General features: G+C 55.5%; 3 protein-coding genes across 3 annotated transcripts; 2 read left to right on the top strand and 1 right to left on the bottom strand.

The window, feature by feature from the left end:
- Nucleotides 1–13: 13 nt before the first annotated feature.
- Nucleotides 14–11,992, bottom strand: UHO2_06038 (uncharacterized protein; the record flags this gene model as incomplete). Its single annotated transcript, XM_041557752.1, has 2 exons — nucleotides 14–11,823; nucleotides 11,911–11,992. 2 exons carry the CDS (start codon nucleotides 11,990–11,992, stop codon nucleotides 14–16), a joined length of 11,892 nt encoding a protein of 3,963 aa, XP_041413686.1.
- Nucleotides 11,993–13,110: 1,118 nt separating this feature from the next.
- On the top strand, nucleotides 13,111–16,968 carry UHO2_06037 (uncharacterized protein; the record flags this gene model as incomplete). Its single annotated transcript, XM_041557751.1, has 1 exon — nucleotides 13,111–16,968. The coding sequence occupies one exon, from the start codon at nucleotides 13,111–13,113 to the stop codon at nucleotides 16,966–16,968; it is 3,858 nt and encodes a 1,285-aa protein (XP_041413685.1).
- Nucleotides 16,969–17,415: 447 nt separating this feature from the next.
- On the top strand, nucleotides 17,416–18,543 carry UHO2_06036 (uncharacterized protein; the record flags this gene model as incomplete). Its single annotated transcript, XM_041557750.1, has 1 exon — nucleotides 17,416–18,543. The coding sequence occupies one exon, from the start codon at nucleotides 17,416–17,418 to the stop codon at nucleotides 18,541–18,543; it is 1,128 nt and encodes a 375-aa protein (XP_041413684.1).
- Nucleotides 18,544–18,772: the final 229 nt, after the last annotated feature.

Genomic DNA, 18,772 nt, shown 5'->3' with positions numbered 1-18,772 from the left:
GCATGGACTGCGCCTACAACCATGGAGCCCACGTAGGATCCTGCAACGCCAACTTGGACGGGTTGCTAGCCGAATTAATCAGATCCAACACAACCGAGCTTACTGGCGTTGTCGCCACCACACCTACGGGCGTAGTACCGTTGGCTCCGGTCTGCAACTTGTCAAGTTCATGTCTACAGCTGATTAATTTTGCCCTCTTTACGATCTCCAGCACATTCGTCAGAACGACTTCTTTTGGCGCCTCCGTGACGAGCGTCGGTGCAGCCGCAGATCCACCTTGAGCTTGCGCCTGTGCTTGAGCCTGTCTCTGCGCTCCTTGCAACCAGAAGTTCATCTCGTCACGAACAAATATCCCGAGGTATTCTTCCAGGTTTCGTTCAGGTTCGGTGAGTGTGCGACCGAGAGCCATGAGTGCAGATGTGAGTACGCCTTCGATGCCAACCGGTCCGATGAAGTTTTGAAGGTTGGGACTCAGACGGAAAGGTGTTGGGTCTGTCGACTTGAATTGGGGTGCGGTGGGGTTGAACGTGGGAACGACGTCCGACATTGCCACTTGACCAGAGGAGCGACTGATGTGGATCCGGTTCGGAAGACGGTTCGAGACAAAGAGACAGTAGGTGACGAAGGATGACGCCGCGGTTTGCAGTGTGAACTGCTTGCGAAGCATGTATAGATCCGATGCAGAAGGCATGGATCGGGTGAGGTAGCGAGATAAGACCGTGTCGGGGACGTACTTGGTCGAGATCTCTTCCATAAGGTCCATGCGGAGGTTGGTGAAGTCGACGTTGCCTCTTGTCGGTGCGCTCGCTCCAGCATTCGGTCCCAAGTTACCGCCATCCCAAGTACTCCTCATCTTCTCAACCCAAGCAATTACCGGATCGTCCTTTCCAATTCCAATCTCCTCACAATGCCTCTCATAGATATCCTGTAGGCTGACGAAACTCGAATCATGGTCAATCAACCTCACCTGCGGAGCCAACGGCAAGGCCAACGGAACATGGAAAGCCAACCCTCTCTTCCTCGTCTCCTTCCTCCTCTCCAAGATCCTATTGAAGAACCTGAGCAACTGGAAAATCCTCTCTTCCCTCCTACAGTACCTTCCACTAGGCAACTGCACTGCAAATGAATGCGTAGTACCCTTGTTACTCAAAATCGTCAGCCTCCTAGTACACATACCGGACGATCTGACCATCTCGAACACTGGCATAAACCTAGCGATCTTCACAAAGTCCGAATTGTTATCCTCCAACTTGAGATACTGACCAGGTACTTCGACCTCGTCAAACTTCTGATGCTGGAACTCAACCAGGTAGTGCGAACAATGCTCGAGATGCTGCTTGCTGGGTCTGCGGTCCAAGCTGGTTTCGTATCGGTCTCGCCAGCGTTGAAGCTTAGAGACGTAATCGCGAAGGGTGGGTTTGGATTTGACAAAGTCTTCCTCGAACGAGGTCTTAAGTGGACCAGGTGGCAGGTTCTCGGCGAAACGAATGACGTTGGCTTGAGAAGAGGCTGGGAGGACACCAGAGTCGTTAGGTGAGACGGCACGCTGGATGTACTGCTGAAGAGCGTCGTTGAGGAGGGCGTTGGTGAGACGATAGATGTCTTCCTCGTTGGTGGGCTTGAAACGCTGCTGAATCTGCTCGGCGATGTTTTCCATCGTGAGCGTGAGCAGAGGGAAGGCGGTCTTGAGGATGTTGAGGATCTCATCGACGTACTCCCATGGCTGTCGGGGCATGTTGGCTGCTGCAGCGGTGGCGGCAGCCGCTCCTGGTGCTGCGGGTGCTCCTGGCGCAGCGGCTGGAGTAGCCGAAGTGGGTGCAGACATCTTGTTGGCTTCCGAGCCAGCAGCTGAAGTACCTCCAGGTGCGGGAGTAGCACTGTCTGCCTTTGCAGGACTGCCTGTAGCCTGTGCTTCCGTTCCAGCAGGCTTGCTTGCATCTGCGGCGCCAGCAGTTGCGGCCTTGCCATTGGTAGCGGCCGCAGCCTGTTGCTGACGAGCCGCCTGCTGAGCTGCACGCTGCGCAGCCATGATCGACTGCCTCTTCATCGCCACAAAATCCTCCTTGGTCGTACGCAAGTAGAAGTACAACGACTGCGGGAAGGTCTTTGCGATCGACATGAGGATCTTTCGTGCAAATCGAGCCTCTTTGTGACTAAGACTCTGCAACAGCTGCGGGATGAAAGTGATCCAGTACCAAATAGGTGCATCGCCTTTGAATCCTTCAAACGCCGACCAAACGGTTCCCTTGCTGTCATCGTACGACAACAACCAAAGCACGCGAATGAGCACCTTGCGCACCTTGGCATTCTTGTACAGACCCGCCGCTTGCAAGTAGCAGCTGACTGCATTACCAGCAGCCGACAACTCGTTGGGCCTGTCACGGAACAGTCGGTCATTGTATCGGCCCCACTCTGTCCACGCCTTGGCCAAGTTGAGATCCATTTGAATCGCCGTAGCAAACGCATGGTTCGCCTCGTCATTGAGCCCAAGACGAGACATGAACATACCTTTGAGCGTAAAGAACTCAGCCTTCTGCGGAGCTGCGAAGAACATCAAGTTGGTGTTATTGATCACATCCAAACCCTGGGTGAGCTCGTTCGGGTTCTGGAAGTGGCATTTGGCCTGTTCGCGCAGCTTGAGGAACGCTTCCTGGATCTCAATATTGGGCAAGGTGTAGATCTTGGTGAGCGACGAGATGCAGACGTCGTTGAGGTAGTGCTTGCGTGCGACGTGGGCGAAACGGTTGATGATCCAGGCTGTTTCGTGGTAGCCACGGTAGGCGTATGAGTTGGTGGATGCGTTCTGTCCATCGCGCTGCTGAATGACGGGGACGAGCGGCAAATATGCTTTGTTGATGGCGCCAAACACGTGCTGCCTCCAAGCGACCAGGTCGGACCAGGCATTGATATCGTCCCACAAGTTGGGGAGACGTTCGCGCCAAGTCTGCATCTGAGCCTTTAGCTCAGCAGAGCGCTGATCAAGGTTCGTAGCGTTGGTGTTGGCGAGACTGGCGAAGATGGTGCTGGCCTCTTGCAACTCGACAAACTGCTGGAAGATCTGGAGCAGCGGCACGTGTGCGACAGTGACAGCTGTGGGCAACGAATGCCACTTCTTGAGCGTGAGCTGGATCGCCTCGTCGCAGATGCGGCCGAACTCGGCAGGCTTGTCTTGCCCTGACTGCGACTTGAGCAAAGCCATATAGGCCTCGAACACACGCCGTCGTGGAGTTGCACTGCTCGATAGACTCTCGAGTGCCTGCTCCAATGTCTCCCGCTCTGCAGTCCAGTCATACAGCCTCCAAGCGCACTCGAGCAACAAGTCGTTGTCGCCCTCCATCTTGGCAAGGTCGGTGAGGATATCCCACTGCTGCAGCTTTTGAGCGCAGAACACCCATTGATCCTCCCACAGGTGGTACTCGGCTTCGGTGAAGTTGAGCACACCGGAGCGCGCCTTAATCTGAGCCGTCTCGTACTGCACCTGAGCCTGGTTCCACATGCCAATCTGCTCGAAGGAGATGGCACTGTTGGTCTCGGCGTAGACGCATCGTCGGCGCCAGAGGCCGTAAAACATGTCTTCCTCCGATAGCTCGGCGTAGAGCTCGGTGAGGGCATCCTGGCCTGCTTCGCGAATCGCATCGTCTTGGCGGGGAAGAGAGCGGAGCAGGTTTTGCAATAATTCGATCGAGGTGTGCCAAGCATTGAAGTTACGGCCCAAGTACTTGACAACGTGAGGAGGCAACTCGAGCTGCGGCTTGCAGGCAAGCGCACCTTCAAGCAGAGTCTGAACAACATTGGGTCGCTTGCTCACCTGTCGCAGGTTGTACTCGCGAGTTAGCACGCCAATGAGTGCGCGTGTGATGTCGTCGTGGTCCTTGCGGGTCATCGAGCGCCAAGCAGCTGCAAAGAAGGATACGAAGATCTGGTGAGCAAGATCGCGGTCCGTGTACAGAAGCGCACGGATCGACGAAATCATGTCGCCGACCTGAAGAGCCTTGAGCGTTGGTACGAAGCTGCTTCCACCCTTGGCGAGCTGAATTGAGCTGTTCGTCAGCAGAGGGAAGTGGGTGTCGACAGAACCAAGCATGAGGTCAAGCACTTGACTGATCCAGTAGTGTTCTGCGAGGTACTCCCAGCTCTGATGTCCAAGCAAGTACTGCAGACGGCCTGCAGCGCTGCGAACGAGTGTGCGGTCAAAGATGTCAATGAACTTCTGTCGCACTTGGGCATCCTTGTGACGACATCCAAGCAAGAAGGCGTTCTCGAGTCGCACCGTCAACTCAGTTCGGGCAAAGGCGGGCGTTGTGTAGATGGCGTGGATGAGATCAAGGTAATCGCGAAGCAACTGATCGTTGTCGCGGGACTCGAACGACATCATCTTGAGCAAGATACCTGCCTTCTCCTTGACGGTTGGGAACGTCTCGCGCTGCTCCAAGATCCACTTGGACATGCTCGACAGCAAGAAACGGCAAAGCTCAAGCGAGGAAGAACGCTCGACCAGCTGGACGAGAGCTGAAAGCAGCCAGCGTCGCTGATCACCAAGGTTCGAGATCCGACGCTTGAGCAGCTCAAGAACAAGCATAAGCAACTTGAGGTTGGAGTCGTTGGCTGGCTCAGGTGCAGTGGCAGCGAGATGTTCCTTGGTCAACTTGCTCAGGGCTTTGCTGAGGGCGGGAAGGTGTGCATCGATCTTCTCAGGCTTGCTCTGACTCCAAGCATCGAGCATGCTGAATACGCTGTACAGATGCTGGCTCTGCTTGAGACCGTCGGCGATGAGGCTGTCGGCAAACTTGCGGAATGCGGCCAACTCGTCGGTGGCCTCGGCGTCTTTGACGTCCTTCCTGGCAGAAGCGTCCTCCTCCTCGGACTTCTTGTCGTCGCCAGTGTCCATCTCCGCTTCGCCATCAGCATCCTCCTCGGGCGGTGGATCAGGGATAACGCGGAATATGCGCTCAAGCACAGGCTTCTGTGCTTCAACGAGCGAGACCTCGTCGGTAGCGGCACTCTTTTCGAGCAGCTTCTGCAGCTGGGGTACGTGAGGAGCAATGTAGGCGTCGGTCTTGTCCTCAACAACGATCTGAAGCGCGCGCAAGGCGTTGCAGATGACAGGCGTGTTCTGCTCGTTGATCTCAGTGTGAATGAGAGGACGCTGGAAAATTGAGAGTCGCACCTGAACGTCGGACCAGTAAGGAGCCTTGAGGATCTCAGAGAGCAGGTTGGCTGCCTTGGAGACGATGCCTGCCTTCGAGATGGGCTCCATCGAGAGCGAGACGAAGCGCACGAGGAAGCCAACTGTCATCTCGCGCAAGTTCATGGGCATGAGGTACTCGTGATCGGCAGTCGACAAAGCAGCGTCGACGGTGGCAGCGGCAGTGGACGGCGTCGCAGTGGTGGTGGCAGCCGCGGGCGCAGCATGCGAGGAGCTCTTTGATGCAGCTGGTGATGCTGAGATGCCCGACTCGTCGATGCGGACCTTCTTGACCGTCGCGGCTTCTTCAGGTGCGTCGAGACCACGCTTGGCAGTGCTGGCGGCGGGAGCGCCCTCCCCTTCAATCTTGCTGTCAGTGTTGGCCTCCTCGGTCAAAGGCTGCTGGGATTGAACATGCTCTTGACGACGCTTCTCCCACTTGTGTAGCAATTCGACAAGGTCGACGGCCAGCATCCTCGACTCGACATTGACGTTGGCAACGAGACCGAGCTTGGTAAGGTTGCTAACGATGTGAGGGATAAACATCTCACGGCTGCTGTAGAAAAGATCGGCATGACGCACGAGCAAAGTAAGGATGGCGAAAAGCTGGCTGACGTTGTGGCCCTCATCGACGAGCTGTCGCTTGGTCCACTTGGCCCACTGTGGCGGCTGACCGTTCTCGCTAACACCGGCACGCTTGGGCAGTGCTGGAACCAGAATGTCGAGCGCCTTCTTGACCATGCTTCGGCCCTCGGACTGATGAGCACGGAGCAAGCCGAAGTAGACTTGGCCGACGATCTTGATAGGACTCTCAAAGACTTCGAGGAAGCGGGCGATGAAGATGTAAGCGACATTCTTGACCGTGACGTCCTCGGCTGTGAGGTTAGCCCAGCCGAACTTGATCGTGTCCTTCTTCAGCTGGCCGTTGGGAGCGAGGTGGTCGGAGCAGTGCTCCAGAATCATGGTCGACATGTGGAGTAGCTCGATGCGGAGTGCGTCGTCCGAGCAAAGCTCGTTGGCCTGCTTGGGGTTCTGGAACGGCTTCCACATGCGATTGACGATCTGCGTAACAAGGTCTGCGTCAATGACCTCGACATCATCGGCTTCGGCCGGCTGTGCGGCGGGTGCGGGCGCAGGTGCGGAAGAGTCCTTAGTCTCACTCTCCTTCGATGCATCGGTCGAAGAGACTGTCGTCGGAGCAGCAGCAGCGGCGCTGGCACTCTCAGATGCTGCCGTCGGCTTGGTGGAAGCTTCACTAGCAGCGGCCTCGGTCTTCCTGTCATCACTGGCGGCATCCTTCATCTCCACATCGCCATCTTTCTGAACAGCCGCAGTCATCGTGGAAGCAGCGCTTGCAGTCGGCGTGCTGCTGGCGGCAGGCTTGTCAGCAACCGTGGCTGCGGCGGGCTTTGGCGAAGAAGCTGGCGTGCTGGCCGGATGAGGTCCATAGGAAGCAAGCAGCATCGGGTTGATGAGGACGCGAAGTGCCTGCGTCTTAAGCGTCTGACTGGTATCCTTGTCCTCGAAGAGCGTAAGGAAACGCGAGAACATCTGCTTCTTGAACTTGTTGGACGCCTTGATGCAGAGGTGCTCGTAGATGAAGCGAGTCGCAAAGGTGAGGTCAAATGCAATCTTGTACGTGTAGGCGTCAAGAAGAGCAATGTAGGCCTCAACGTGCGGTTCGAGGCGAAGGTACGAGAGGAAAAGCTCGATGAGCTGCTTGGTCTCGCTGATGCTGCGTGTGACGGCAGGAGTTGTAGCGGTGCCAGCAGGAGTGGCTGGAGCTGCAACGGCGTTATTGGCGCCGTTGTTTGCTTCCTCGCGCCTGCGCTTGCTGCTGGCAGGGCTGTTCCAGAGGGCGATAAGCTTCTCGAAAATATCTTTGTTCGTCACCAGCCATTTGGGGTCGCGCTCGACCAGTTGCTGGACGATCGAGACACCGGCCTGTACCTGTGCAGCTGTTGCTTCGTTGGTGAAGAGCGGGAAGAGCAGCTTCTCGCGTCCAGCAGTGACCTGACTGCGAAGTTCGGGTCCATCGTCCGATGCTAGTGAGAGCTTGACCACGCGTAAGAACTTGGGGTTGCTAAGCTTGTCGCCTTCGAAGAAATAAGTGACGGCCTTCTCCGCAAAGCGGTTCAGGAAGAGCGTCAGCGGCTTGGTGAAGGGTGTAGGACCGGCGCGTCGCAGCTGTGACTCGATCTCGGCGACGGTGGTGGTGAGACGCGGAAGGAACTGGAACGACGCTTCGGGTAGCAATCGAAATACATTGACGATGGCTACCAGCGTCTTGATCTGCTCGTTGTCACGGAGCGAGCCAGCAGCTGCGCGGTGCAGGACAGCAGGCTCGGCAAGACTGGTGAGGTGGTCAAGCAACTTGGTGCCGATTTCGACCTTGAAGTAGTTGGTAAGCAGCTGCAGCAACCTTGCAAGACCTTCGAGACCGGACGCAGTGAGACGGTGGCGGTCGGCAAGGGTCATGAGGATGGGTCGTAGACCGCTCTGCAGCAAGTCCTTGGGCAGCTTGCTCTGTTGGCTCAACACGGTTTTCAACGACTCGTAGGCCACCTGGACCACCTCTTCGCTGCGCGAGTACAAGCTCTTGAAGTAGACCGAGATGATCTTCATGCGCATCTGCGTGTGCTTGGCGGAAAGGAAGTCACCGCAGGCCATTGCGGACGACAGCAATCGAATAGCCACCACACGCAGCTTGATGACAGCGATCATGTTCTTGTACTGAGACGTGCGTCCGATCAAAGCCTGATCATCGGCATCAGCGAGGGCCAAGGCTTCGGTCAAGACACGGTACAGCTCCTCGTTGAACTCGGGCAGAGGTGGTGTTAAGTTGAGCGCGAAGGTGATGGCATCAATGTGGCCGATCTGCATGCCGAAAGGCAATGCACGCAGAGGCTTGGTGAAGATGGGCTGGAGCAGACGATCCTTCTGCGGCGTCAACAGCTCTGTGACGCTGCACTTGCGCAATTCTGCTAGGAGCTTGAACGCTGTCTGCGTCGTGGTGCGGACGGTCGCGTTCGAGCTTGAGAGCTCTGGCACCAAGATACCAATAAGGTAGGTAAGGTGGCTTGGTCTCTCGGGGAGAGGAGGCTCGGGCTTGCCGTCAGCAGCAGGTGCTTTAACCGTGTAGGCCTGTCGAATGACCTGGAGCAGTGTCTCGCTGACCTCGTCAATGTTGCCGGGTGGGTCGTTGGGCATGTCCTTGAGCATGAAGAGGAGGGCACGCACGATCTCGAGTTGATGGTCGCGAACCCAGATCTGACCCAGGTCTGCACGACGCACAAGCGTATCAACACCGAGCCAGCCACCCGTCTTTCGCTGCCACAGCTGTTCGTAGCATTGAGAGCAGAACTTGCTGGCGAACGAGTGCATGACGATGTGGCCGAGGTCTGGTCGTGTAGCAGGTGCCTTCTCACATGCAGTGAGAAAGTCGCGGATGATCTGGAGCTGCAACTCGATGAGCGGCGCAGGATCGTTGCCGGCTTCATTCAGCGCCAAAGCGTTAGTGAGGCCTTCGAGCAAGGAAGTGGTCATGGGCCATAAGTGACGACTAGATCCACCTGACGAGGAAGGCATCTCGCGCTTGATCTCAGCATGGAAGACGTGCTTGCAGATGCCAAACAGGTACTGGACTGCCTCATCTTTCAAGTCGTCGGAGCGCGTGGCGTCAAAGAGACCTTTGATGAGCTTGCCAAAGACCGTCTCGCGATCGGCATCCATGAGGGAGCCATCAAGGAAGAGAGCAGCCGTGTGCCGCAATAGCTCGAATGCGTGCTTGCGATAGTAAGGATCGGTGCGTCGGATGTTTGCCAACGCCAGCTCTGTGACAGGCGTGAGTGTGATTGATTGCGATTTGCCTTCGAAGTGGACAGGGAAGGTGGGACCCTTGTGCGAGGTGTACGACAGTCTTGGTGGGTTCTGCAGCAGTTTGCGGTTACGTCCGCCCATCTTACCGAGGATGCGCATGGTTGTGTGCGAGTGCTGGTGGTTGTGAGGGAGGGGCTGCAGGTGCTGCCACAGGGCCGACATGATATCTTGTGCGTACGGAGCCATGATAGGATCGAGGAACTCTTGCGTCAAGTTGTCGATGCAAAGCTCGAGTGTACGGAGACCCTGGCTGACGAGCTCGGTGGATGATTGGAGCGCCAGAACTAGCGGCTTCATCAGGTAGCCTAGGTATGGCAGCAGGACACTAAGTCGGACTGGCACCGTCAAGCAGAGGTCGACAAAGACCTCGCGTCTGCTTGGCTCGGCAGCGTTGAGTAACGCATTAAGGTTCTCGAGCAGGACCGGAAGAAGGGGAAGCACGTCCTTGTAGAGAAGCTCGAAACGACCACCGCCGATACTGCGGAAGAGGGCACGTAGGAGCAAGAAATAGTTGGTCGGCTCATCGGCCTTGCTGGCAAGCTTCATGGACTCCATAATAAGGTGGCTGAGGTGAGGCTGCAGGACCACCTCGTTCTCTTCGGGGAAGATGGTGACGGCCATGAAGGCCATCTTGAAGAGACGAAGGCTGATGGATGCATGCTTCTTGTCGGATTTGCCAAGCTCCTCAAGACGATCAACGAGGAAGCGCAAGAGGATGCCAACAAAGCGCTTGGAGACTGCATCGTTGCTGAGCAAGTTCTGCGGGATGCCGAGCAATGTGGGCGAGTTGAGCATCTCTTGGAAGAGGAAGGGCATGTGTGTTGTGAAGGCCTCGTGGAAGACTTGCGGTTCCAGATCGATAAAGATTGTGGTGAAGAGATCGAGCACTTCTTTTTCCTCCCTGCCATCACGATCCTCGTGGAGCGACCAGCACTTGACACCATCGACGAGCAGCTTGCCTGCAACAGCACCATCCGGATGGGCGGCGTTGCGATGACGCAGGACGGGGATGAGGGTCTTGAAGCCGAAGAGAATGTTGCGGAAGAGGAAGCGGGCGTCCTTGAGCGGATCACCGGCTGTGTCAAGCATGGTGGCTGCGGCTTGGATAGGCTTGCCGCGTTCGATGGCGACGGCATCGACAGCACGCTGGGCTTCTGCTGATGCATGGTCCGAGTGCTCCTTGATCTGTCGGATGCGGTCCATATCGGAACGGAGACGATGCAAGCTGGAGAGCTTTTCGACGAAGACGTCGAGGATCGAGGCAAGCGTCTGCGTGGCGCCTTCGGGATGCTTTGTGAGGATGGTCTCGACAAGATTGAGGAGCAGCTTGACACACATGGTCTGAATGCTAGGCGCCAAGGTGGGGTCGTGAAGGATCTGCGAGTGGATATGAACGACACGGACCAGCTGAGCAGGCGAGAGCTCTTGACGGACGTGGTGGACAAGATCGGCAAGCATGCTGATGGCGAGGGGACGCTGCGTCTCGTGTGATGTGACGCCGGTGCCGATGAGGAGGCGCTCGTCCAAAAGGGTATCAATCTGGCCAACGAATTGAGCGCGGTACTCGGTGGAAAGGACGTGTCTTGTGGCGACGAGGAGCTCCTTGCGTGTTGCCGATGCTTCGGGCGGACAGTCTGTGAGCAGACGAACGCTGATCTCGGGGAGGACATGAGCAAAAGGACGCATGACGGGCGCAGATCCACGCAAAACGTAAGCGAGGAAGGACATGGTCTTGACCTGGGCCACGATCATGTCAGTGTAGAGTGATCTGTTCTTGATGCCTGGTGCGACACCGACAAAGATATCGGCCTTAGCCTTGGCAGCCTCATGAGCCTCGCGCTGCGGTTTGGCCTGTAGCGAGAGACAGCTCTCGATGATGAGTGGCACAAATACATTGATGGCCTGTGCAACAACGGTGCGATAGCTCTGAAAGATGAGGACTATAACGATAGGGCACTCTGTCAAGACCTTGAAGCTGGACATAGATTTGGGCAGCGTCTTTGAGGCTGGCGCAGCTGCGGAAGAGGTAGTGGCTGACGAGGCGCCCGGAGTGCATGATGATGTTGCACCTGTTGAGGCAGTGGTGGTTGTGTTGGTCGAGTCTGATGCATTGGTGGCTGATGGTGTAGTGGCTGATGGTGTGGTGGCTGATGGTGTGGTGGCAGAGGTGGAGACTGCATCTGTTGATGCTGTGGTGGCAGTAGTTGAAGCCGGTGCGATGGTTGCAACGTTTGTGTCGTCTGTTGCTGATGCTGTCGTTGCAGCGGCTGGTGCAGGCGAGGCGGTGGTGGAGCCGGAAGCACCGGTCGCTGCGGGTGCTTGGAGCTGCGAAGCTTCGGATTCGAACGCCTGCTCAACAGTGTTCTTCATGTTGGTGTAAAGCTCCTTGACGAGCTCGAGGAAGGGCTGTACCTGATCCTGTAATACGGCTTTGAAAGAGCGGTGAAGGTCGATAATGACTTTGAGTGCAAGAACGGCATTCTCTTCGTTATCTTGGCCGAGAACTTTGAGCATGGCGGTCATGAGGGGGTCGGCGTAGGGTTTAAGGATCTCTTGTTGAGGCAGACGATGTGTCGTCTCGAGGACAATATGGCGAAGACGCTGCTCTGGGGCCTCTGCCGTGAAGCTGCACGGTGCCGATTCGAGCAGAGAGACAAATGCTGGAACGACGTGTTTCAGGAAGAGGGCATAGTCGAAGTTCTGGAAGAGATCGAGCAATTCTTTGAGATCGAATGCAATTGCGAGCTTTGCCTTGACATCTGAGAGTGCAAATGATTACAGGAAAGCGATGGTCAGTTTCGATGGATCAGAACAAGTATAGTTTCTAGTCGAAGCTAGATGCATACCTGTCGACTTGTCCGAGAGCTTGCTGGCGAGCTGCTCAATGTCGGGCATGGAACGCCTTGATGGCGTGTCTGTCGACGCCATGGTAAGCAAGCTCTTCTATCGAGTGGAAGTGGCCGCGACGGTGAGATTGATGGTGTATTGAAGGCGATACGAGGGCTAGCCCTGGACAGGCTTCACTGCGGTTGCAACTGATGTGTGGGATTAGGAAGCAACTGGCTGCGATATGCTGAGCATGCAATCCTTTCAATGGTCCAGTGGTAACGCTTCCTGGCGTGTCCGAATGCGATTCCTTGAGGCGACGAAGGTGGTCTAAGAAGCCGATTGCTCATCAAAGGTGAATGCGAACTCCGCTCCGAAAGGGCGAAGAGTGAGCTTTCGGATGGATCCAATGGCAGTTGGCGTTGGTGGCTTTGAGCTGATGATCGAGCCTTTGTGGGATGTGCCGACCAGAGGGTATGGATCGTTGCAGGGTCGGTCCAGTGAGAAGCGAGTATGGAGAAGGAGCGGATCTCAAGATTGGATCACCAAAACGCCAATCCCGAGCGCGGAAATCGGCCCTAACCCATGGAGCCCTCTCGTCACGTGATCTGAAATATTATTACTTCCCCCCCCCCCCCCCCCTTTTTTTTTTTTTCTTAGTCAGCCTGACATAATGGCGTTTCCATTTCCATAGAGGCGGTCTAACATTCACTCTTCGCTTTAGTTCATTTGGCAAGCTGGTATGTGCGTGCGTGTCGCTGAAGGGACGAGAGAAACAGAGGGCCACAGCTCAATCGACTGATCATCACCACCACCATCACCATCATCACCATCATTACCATCCTCGCGGACCCTTCTTCGACACACCAATAGCCACCTGCTCGTCACTTGGAGCGCCGAAAACTGTCAAATTGTTTCAACGTAAAGCCGCTGGTCGCCTTTCGTAGCAGGCCTTCAAAACACTTTGGCATCCCGGTCAGGCACTCGAATATCTCGCCTCCTTGAATCGACGTCAGGCATGCATTCATAGCTCTGCCTTCCTGGGCTCTACCACCCTCCTTCGCAACGATCACACGGCTTCGACGGAATCCACAGCGACTAGGATCGATGCAAATCGCTACGACTAGGACACTTTTGCAGCTCTTGATTTCATCCTCCTCCTCCTCTTCACAGCCCTCCGTCGGAACGCGGACAGGAGCTCTGCTAGCTGATACAGCACGATGGCGAGCCTCTTACTCCGTCTCTTCCACTCGGACTACTTCTCACCTCATCTCGCCCTCTCCTATCTCCGCACCTACTCGGACAACATTGGCATCACATACTACCTCGTCAGCCAGCTCGAGTCTGCCTTCCCTTCGCACCAGGTCGAATTCTACTGGCCGCAGCTCTGTCATCTGCTCATCACAAAGCCATCCGAGTCAAGAGCGTTAGAATGCTTCATCCTACGACGATGCAACCAGTCCGTCCACGTCGCCCTTCTCACCCTTTGGTACTTCCAGGCAGCGCTCTCAGATCTCTCGTCTAACCCACACACCGCCTCCTTCCACATCTGCCACCGTGTCTTCAACCAGTGCCAGCGCATCCTCTTCGAAGATCCTCTCTCTTGTACAAACTCCGTCTATGCGCTCGGTGCAGCTGCAGCCGCCCACAATGCTGCCGGACCTTCCAACTCCCACTTTCTTCATTCGGGCCTTCAGGGCTTGTTGGCCGCTGCCACCAGCTTTGGCCGCCAGAAGGTCTCACCGCACTCTCCGCTCAGCAACATTGTCGGCATCGGCTCCGTGATGGCCAGTGTGCCAGGTATGCCTAAACTCGCCTCCATCACGGGTAGCATTGCAATTGAACAGGCACGTCAACCTGCTGGCGCAATGCAGGATGCGCTTGCCATTCGTGGCGCTGCAGCTGACAACGACGACGACGACGACGACGACATCGTTCAAGACGATGCAGAGCACTATGGAGAGAGTCATGACCGAGCAGAGGAAGATGAGGTAGATAGCTCCGATAACGACTCGCTGAACGAGAAGACCTCGCGCAACAGACAGGAAGCAGCAACAGCAACCTCAACCAAAGCGCAAGATGCTCAGCCAAGTCAATCTAGTTTATCTTCGCTCGCTGGGTCTTTAGTCAAGATGGCTTCTTCCGTCTCAATGTCCCGCGCAGAGACGGCTCCAATTCCACCACCCAAGGACAATCCGGTGTCGCCAGCTCAGAGAGGTGCTATTGTTCCAGCATCCACATCCGACAGGGAGATCACCTCAGGTGGTTCGCTACCTGCAGCTGACACGCCAAAGAAAATCGAGAACCCTTTCGCAACCTTCGCCGCAGGATTCAATGCCGGCTTCAACGACTTCAGGGGCAAAGCAGCTGCTGCTGTCGGCGAAGTATTCGGACAAGCGCAGGAAACAATCGCCAACACCAGCTCGTCAGCGTCTTCTACTGCAGCGAAGAACAAGTCAAATGCAGCCATTTCGCCTCCACCCTGGTCTCCGCAGAAGCCCCGCCAGCTCAATTCGTTCCGTCAGCAAGCCGCCACTTCACGCTCCGTTCCCAACTTGGTCTTGACACGTGGCAGCATCTCTTCTGCTTTCGCTTCGTCAGCCACACTTGACCAGTCAGCAGCCAAGACCGAGGCAATCCTGACGCTGTACAATCCCGAAGCTCGACGCAGCCTTCTTCGCTCCAACTACTGCAAGGTGCAGACGCAGTTCTTGCTATCTTTGCAGGATATCTCGGCTCGCTTGCTTCTGCTTCCCAAACCAGCCAGACTTTCGGCACTTCGAGCCGAGCTGACTGCACTCAACCACAAGCTCCCTTCCGACGTCTGCTTCCCGCTCTGGTGCACCGCCGACGACAAGGATGTTGTATCTTCTTCAGCCCAAAAGCAGTCGGATGGCAAGGCCCAACCTCGTCGTCACCATCGTGTCATCCGCATCAACCCAAGCGAAGCCGTCGTGCTCAACTCAGCAGATCGCGTACCCTTCTTGCTTCATGTCGAAGTGCTCAACAACGATCTCGACTTTGATCCCGATCGCAGACAGAACCGCGAGACATTGCGCCGTCTCGTCACGGAGGAAGATGTCCGTCGACGCAAGGTCGCTGCCTCGTCAGGGCGATCTTCCTTTGTGCAATCAGCTCAAGAGCATGCAAGGACCGACTCCGAGCACGACACAGAGACGCGTACCGGTACACTCGACGCAGCTGCTGCCCAGCAAGCACATGTTTTGGCTTCGGATGACGATCCAAACGCACTGACCAGGACCAGCACACCAAAGCCAATATCGCAGCCACTCACGCCCACTGTGGAGCAGGGAGATGGCATCGGTGAAGCTGTGCCAAAATTTGTTGCAAAAGACGTCAACGACAAGGACCTTGCCCAGGCGGGGGAGGAAGAGATCGATCTCACAGAGCAAATGTACGGATCGGATCTGGCTGGATTTGGTGGCGAGCGCGTTTCGTCTTCTTCAGATGACGAAGAGGAGGACCTTGCCTCACGCAATCGCATGCACGATGCGGCCGCATGGACTTCTGCTCCTGTTGGCTCTGGTTCTGCTTCCCGCAGCTCCGCAGGCAAGGGAATCAATGGCGATACCGACCAGCTCGCAGCAGGCCATCGTCCTATGAAGGAGTTCTCTCTCGACGAGTACGCCCAACGCATGCGCACGGCAGCTATCATGCTCTCTCAGCTCAACAAGTCCACTAACGCCTCCAAAGCACAGGCCATCGTCAACTATGGCCCCAACCTCAGCTCAAACGCTCAAGGCGGCTGGAGTTCGTGGATTGTCCCCACCAATTGGTACGGCTCGTCGAATTCCGCTGCACCTGCGAATGGCACAGGTGGAGGAGCTGGCGACAAGTCCGAGGTCGGCCAAGGATCTGCTGGTGTCACAACACATGTACGAACCAGTATTGACCCAAGACGAGCGGTGGCAGGCATGCCGATGGGCGGTGGTGGCGGAGCCGGTCAGAGCTCACGGCTCGTGCACGCAGAGACCGAAGCCATCCGCAAGAGGATCATGGAAGAGATGATGGCGCTGGAGGAAGAGCGTATGCGTCGTATGAAGACTGGTGGACGCAACGTTACCGCTTCCCGCCAACGCGCTCGTTCCAAACAGGGTCAGATGCCCGAAGACGAAGAAGAAGCCGTCCTTCGCGCTGTCAACAAAGACGACCCATCAGCTGCCATGTTTAGTGAGTCCTGGGCTGCCAAGAAGCAACGCATCCGTGCTTCCTCCCCCTACGGCCATCTTTCCAACTGGGACGTATTTTCTGTCATCGTCAAGACCGGAGCTGATCTTCGACAGGAACAACTCGCAGTACAGCTCATCAACGAGTTCGGCCGTATCTGGAAGGAGACTGACAACAGGTGCTGGGTTCGATACTTCCGCATCCTTGTCACTTCCGAGAACAGTGGCTTAATGGAGACCATCACCGATGCTGTTTCTGTGCATTCGATCAAAAAGGAAGCCTACTCGCGTATGTCGGAAGAAGACAAGTCTGCAGGCTATACACTGTATGACTACTTCCTGTCCGCTCATGGGCCTTCTACTTGCGCATCCTTTAACCGCGCTCGGGAGAGATTCATGGAGTCATTAGCAGGGTATAGTATCATCAGCTACCTGCTTCAGATCAAAGACCGACACAACGGAAACATTCTCGTTGACGGAGATGGTCGCTTGATTCATATCGATTTTGGTTTCATGCTCGGCATCAGCCCCGGAGGAGTTGGGTTTGAAGCTGCACCGTTCAAAATGCCTCAAGAGTATATTGATATCCTCGGCGGACTCGAGAGTGCTAAGTTCGAAGAGTTCAAAGTGTTGATGCGCCAAGGTTTCAGGGATGTTAGGAAGCATGCGGAGAGGATCATTATGCTGGTTGAGCTGATGGCGAAGGATTCGAAGCTGCCTTGTTTCGCGTTGGGTGATTTGACAGCGACGAACCTGAGGGATCGGTTCCAGTTGGCGTTGAGTCAGACGCAGTGCGACGAGTTCGTGGATAAGTTGATCTTGTCCAGTGCTGGAAGCGCTTTTACGAGATTGTACGATATGTATCAGAGATTGACCGAGGGCGTGCTCTAATTGTCGCCGCTCCTTCATCTCGGACGATACAATGCAAAGGGTTCTTACAAGAGCGAGATCAGAAGCTTGTGCTTCATATGCGTTGACATGTCTGGCAGAGCAAGGTGTGTATCGAGGTGAGAGCGTTGCATCACGTGATCAGCCATGAAGGCCTGCGCCTCTGGTTCGTCGATATTTGCCCTTGCACGGGTCTTTGCCTGCAAATCCACTTATTTTGTTCGTGTTAGGTTATACCTTTTTAGTTTTGTTTCGTGCGATTGAGTCCAGACGGGACGCGAAAAAAATGCGTTCGGTGAAAGCCCGGCTTCTTACCCGGAGAAGCGCCCTGTCCAACAACAAGGGTCCGAAGGATCACTGCATCCACTTGCCCGTTCCTTCCCTCATCATCGATCATTGCCAACACTCTCGCACACTGCTTGAACCTCGTTTCGAGCGAGTCGTATCACCATGCACAACAACACGATCAAGATCGTCTCCTCCATCGACGTCGAATCGCACATTCTCCCGCGCATCACCCTCTCTTCCCTGCTCCGTTCTCAAGCGATTGCATTGCACTCCCTCCTCCGCTCTTCATCCTTCACCTCAACCCCATCGCAATGTCCACCACGTCTCTCACTCACCGCGCCCGACTACACACAATTGTTTATGCCAGCCCGCATCTCCTCTTCTCCCGGCAGCGTGATCAAATGTGTTTCCGTTCCCAAACCTTCTTCTTCTTCCGCACGCTCCGGCATTCCGGGCGTCAACCTGCTTTTCGACGATGACACGGGCAGACTCAGCCATGTAGTCAACAGCACCTGTCTCACAGCGCTTCGCACGGCTGCTGGCTCACTTCTGAGCTCAGTACTAGCATTAGGCAAGGTGAAGGACCAAGTGAAAAGTATACTTGTGTTCGGTGATGGAGCGCAAACTGTGTTTCACATTTGGTTGCATCTGCGCTACTTTCCATCTATCAAGCAAGTGACGGTGGTTGTAGGTCAACATCGAAACCTCACTGCAGAAGATGTTAGAGTGAAAGAGGACAAGTTGCAAGCACAGCTATCCGCACTGCTACACAATCGATCGCTTTCGAAATGCAGCCTCACTTTCCTCAGGGCCGACTCGGAGAAATCACAGGTCGAAACAGCGTTGGGAACAGCATCGATCATCTGCACTTGCACCCCCTCAACAGTTCCTCTATTTGATCACTCCTCAGTAGTATCTCCCATTAGAACACACATCTGCGCAGTGGGATCATACAAGCCAACCATGTGCGAACTTCCACCAGAAGTCGTCAGATCAGCTTCCAGCCAAGGATCCCTGATGGTGGACAGTAAAGAGGCATGCAGCCATGAAGCCGGATGTCTGATTCAAGCTGGACTTCAGGTCGAAGAAGGAAGTGTAGAGCTGGGCACACTGCTGCCTGATCCGACAGTGGGAGAAGAGGAGGCGTATTTGGAGAGATTGGAGAAGCAACAGTGGAAAGAGGCGGAGGTGAGTGTGTTCAAATCCGTCGGAGTCGGCTTGCAGGATGTTGAGGCGACAAAGTTAGTTGTGAGATTGAGCGAAGGGTTTGGTGTTGATGTTCCCTTTTAGCACTTAACCATGAGATGACACGTATGAGGGTGTACCGTTGTCGGATGAGATAGGGGCGTTGGTGGGTGATGTTGAGCGTTGGTGGGAGTTGACGGGTGGCGACGCCGAGTGAAGTTTGCGGTCGTGTTAGAGCATGAACACGTCATGTGATTTCCCTGGCGAAACTTGCGTACATGTGAGATCGGACTAGAAGTCACATGCTTTTTTCACAGTGGGTGTTAGACCGAAA

This window comes from Ustilago hordei (assembly GCF_900519145.1).
Source record: "Ustilago hordei strain Uho2 genome assembly, contig: UHO2_contig_16, whole genome shotgun sequence".
Lineage (NCBI taxonomy): Eukaryota > Fungi > Basidiomycota > Ustilaginomycetes > Ustilaginales > Ustilaginaceae > Ustilago > Ustilago hordei.
The sequence above is the reverse complement of the archived record's forward strand: the minus strand, read 5'-3'. Positions and strand labels throughout refer to the sequence as shown.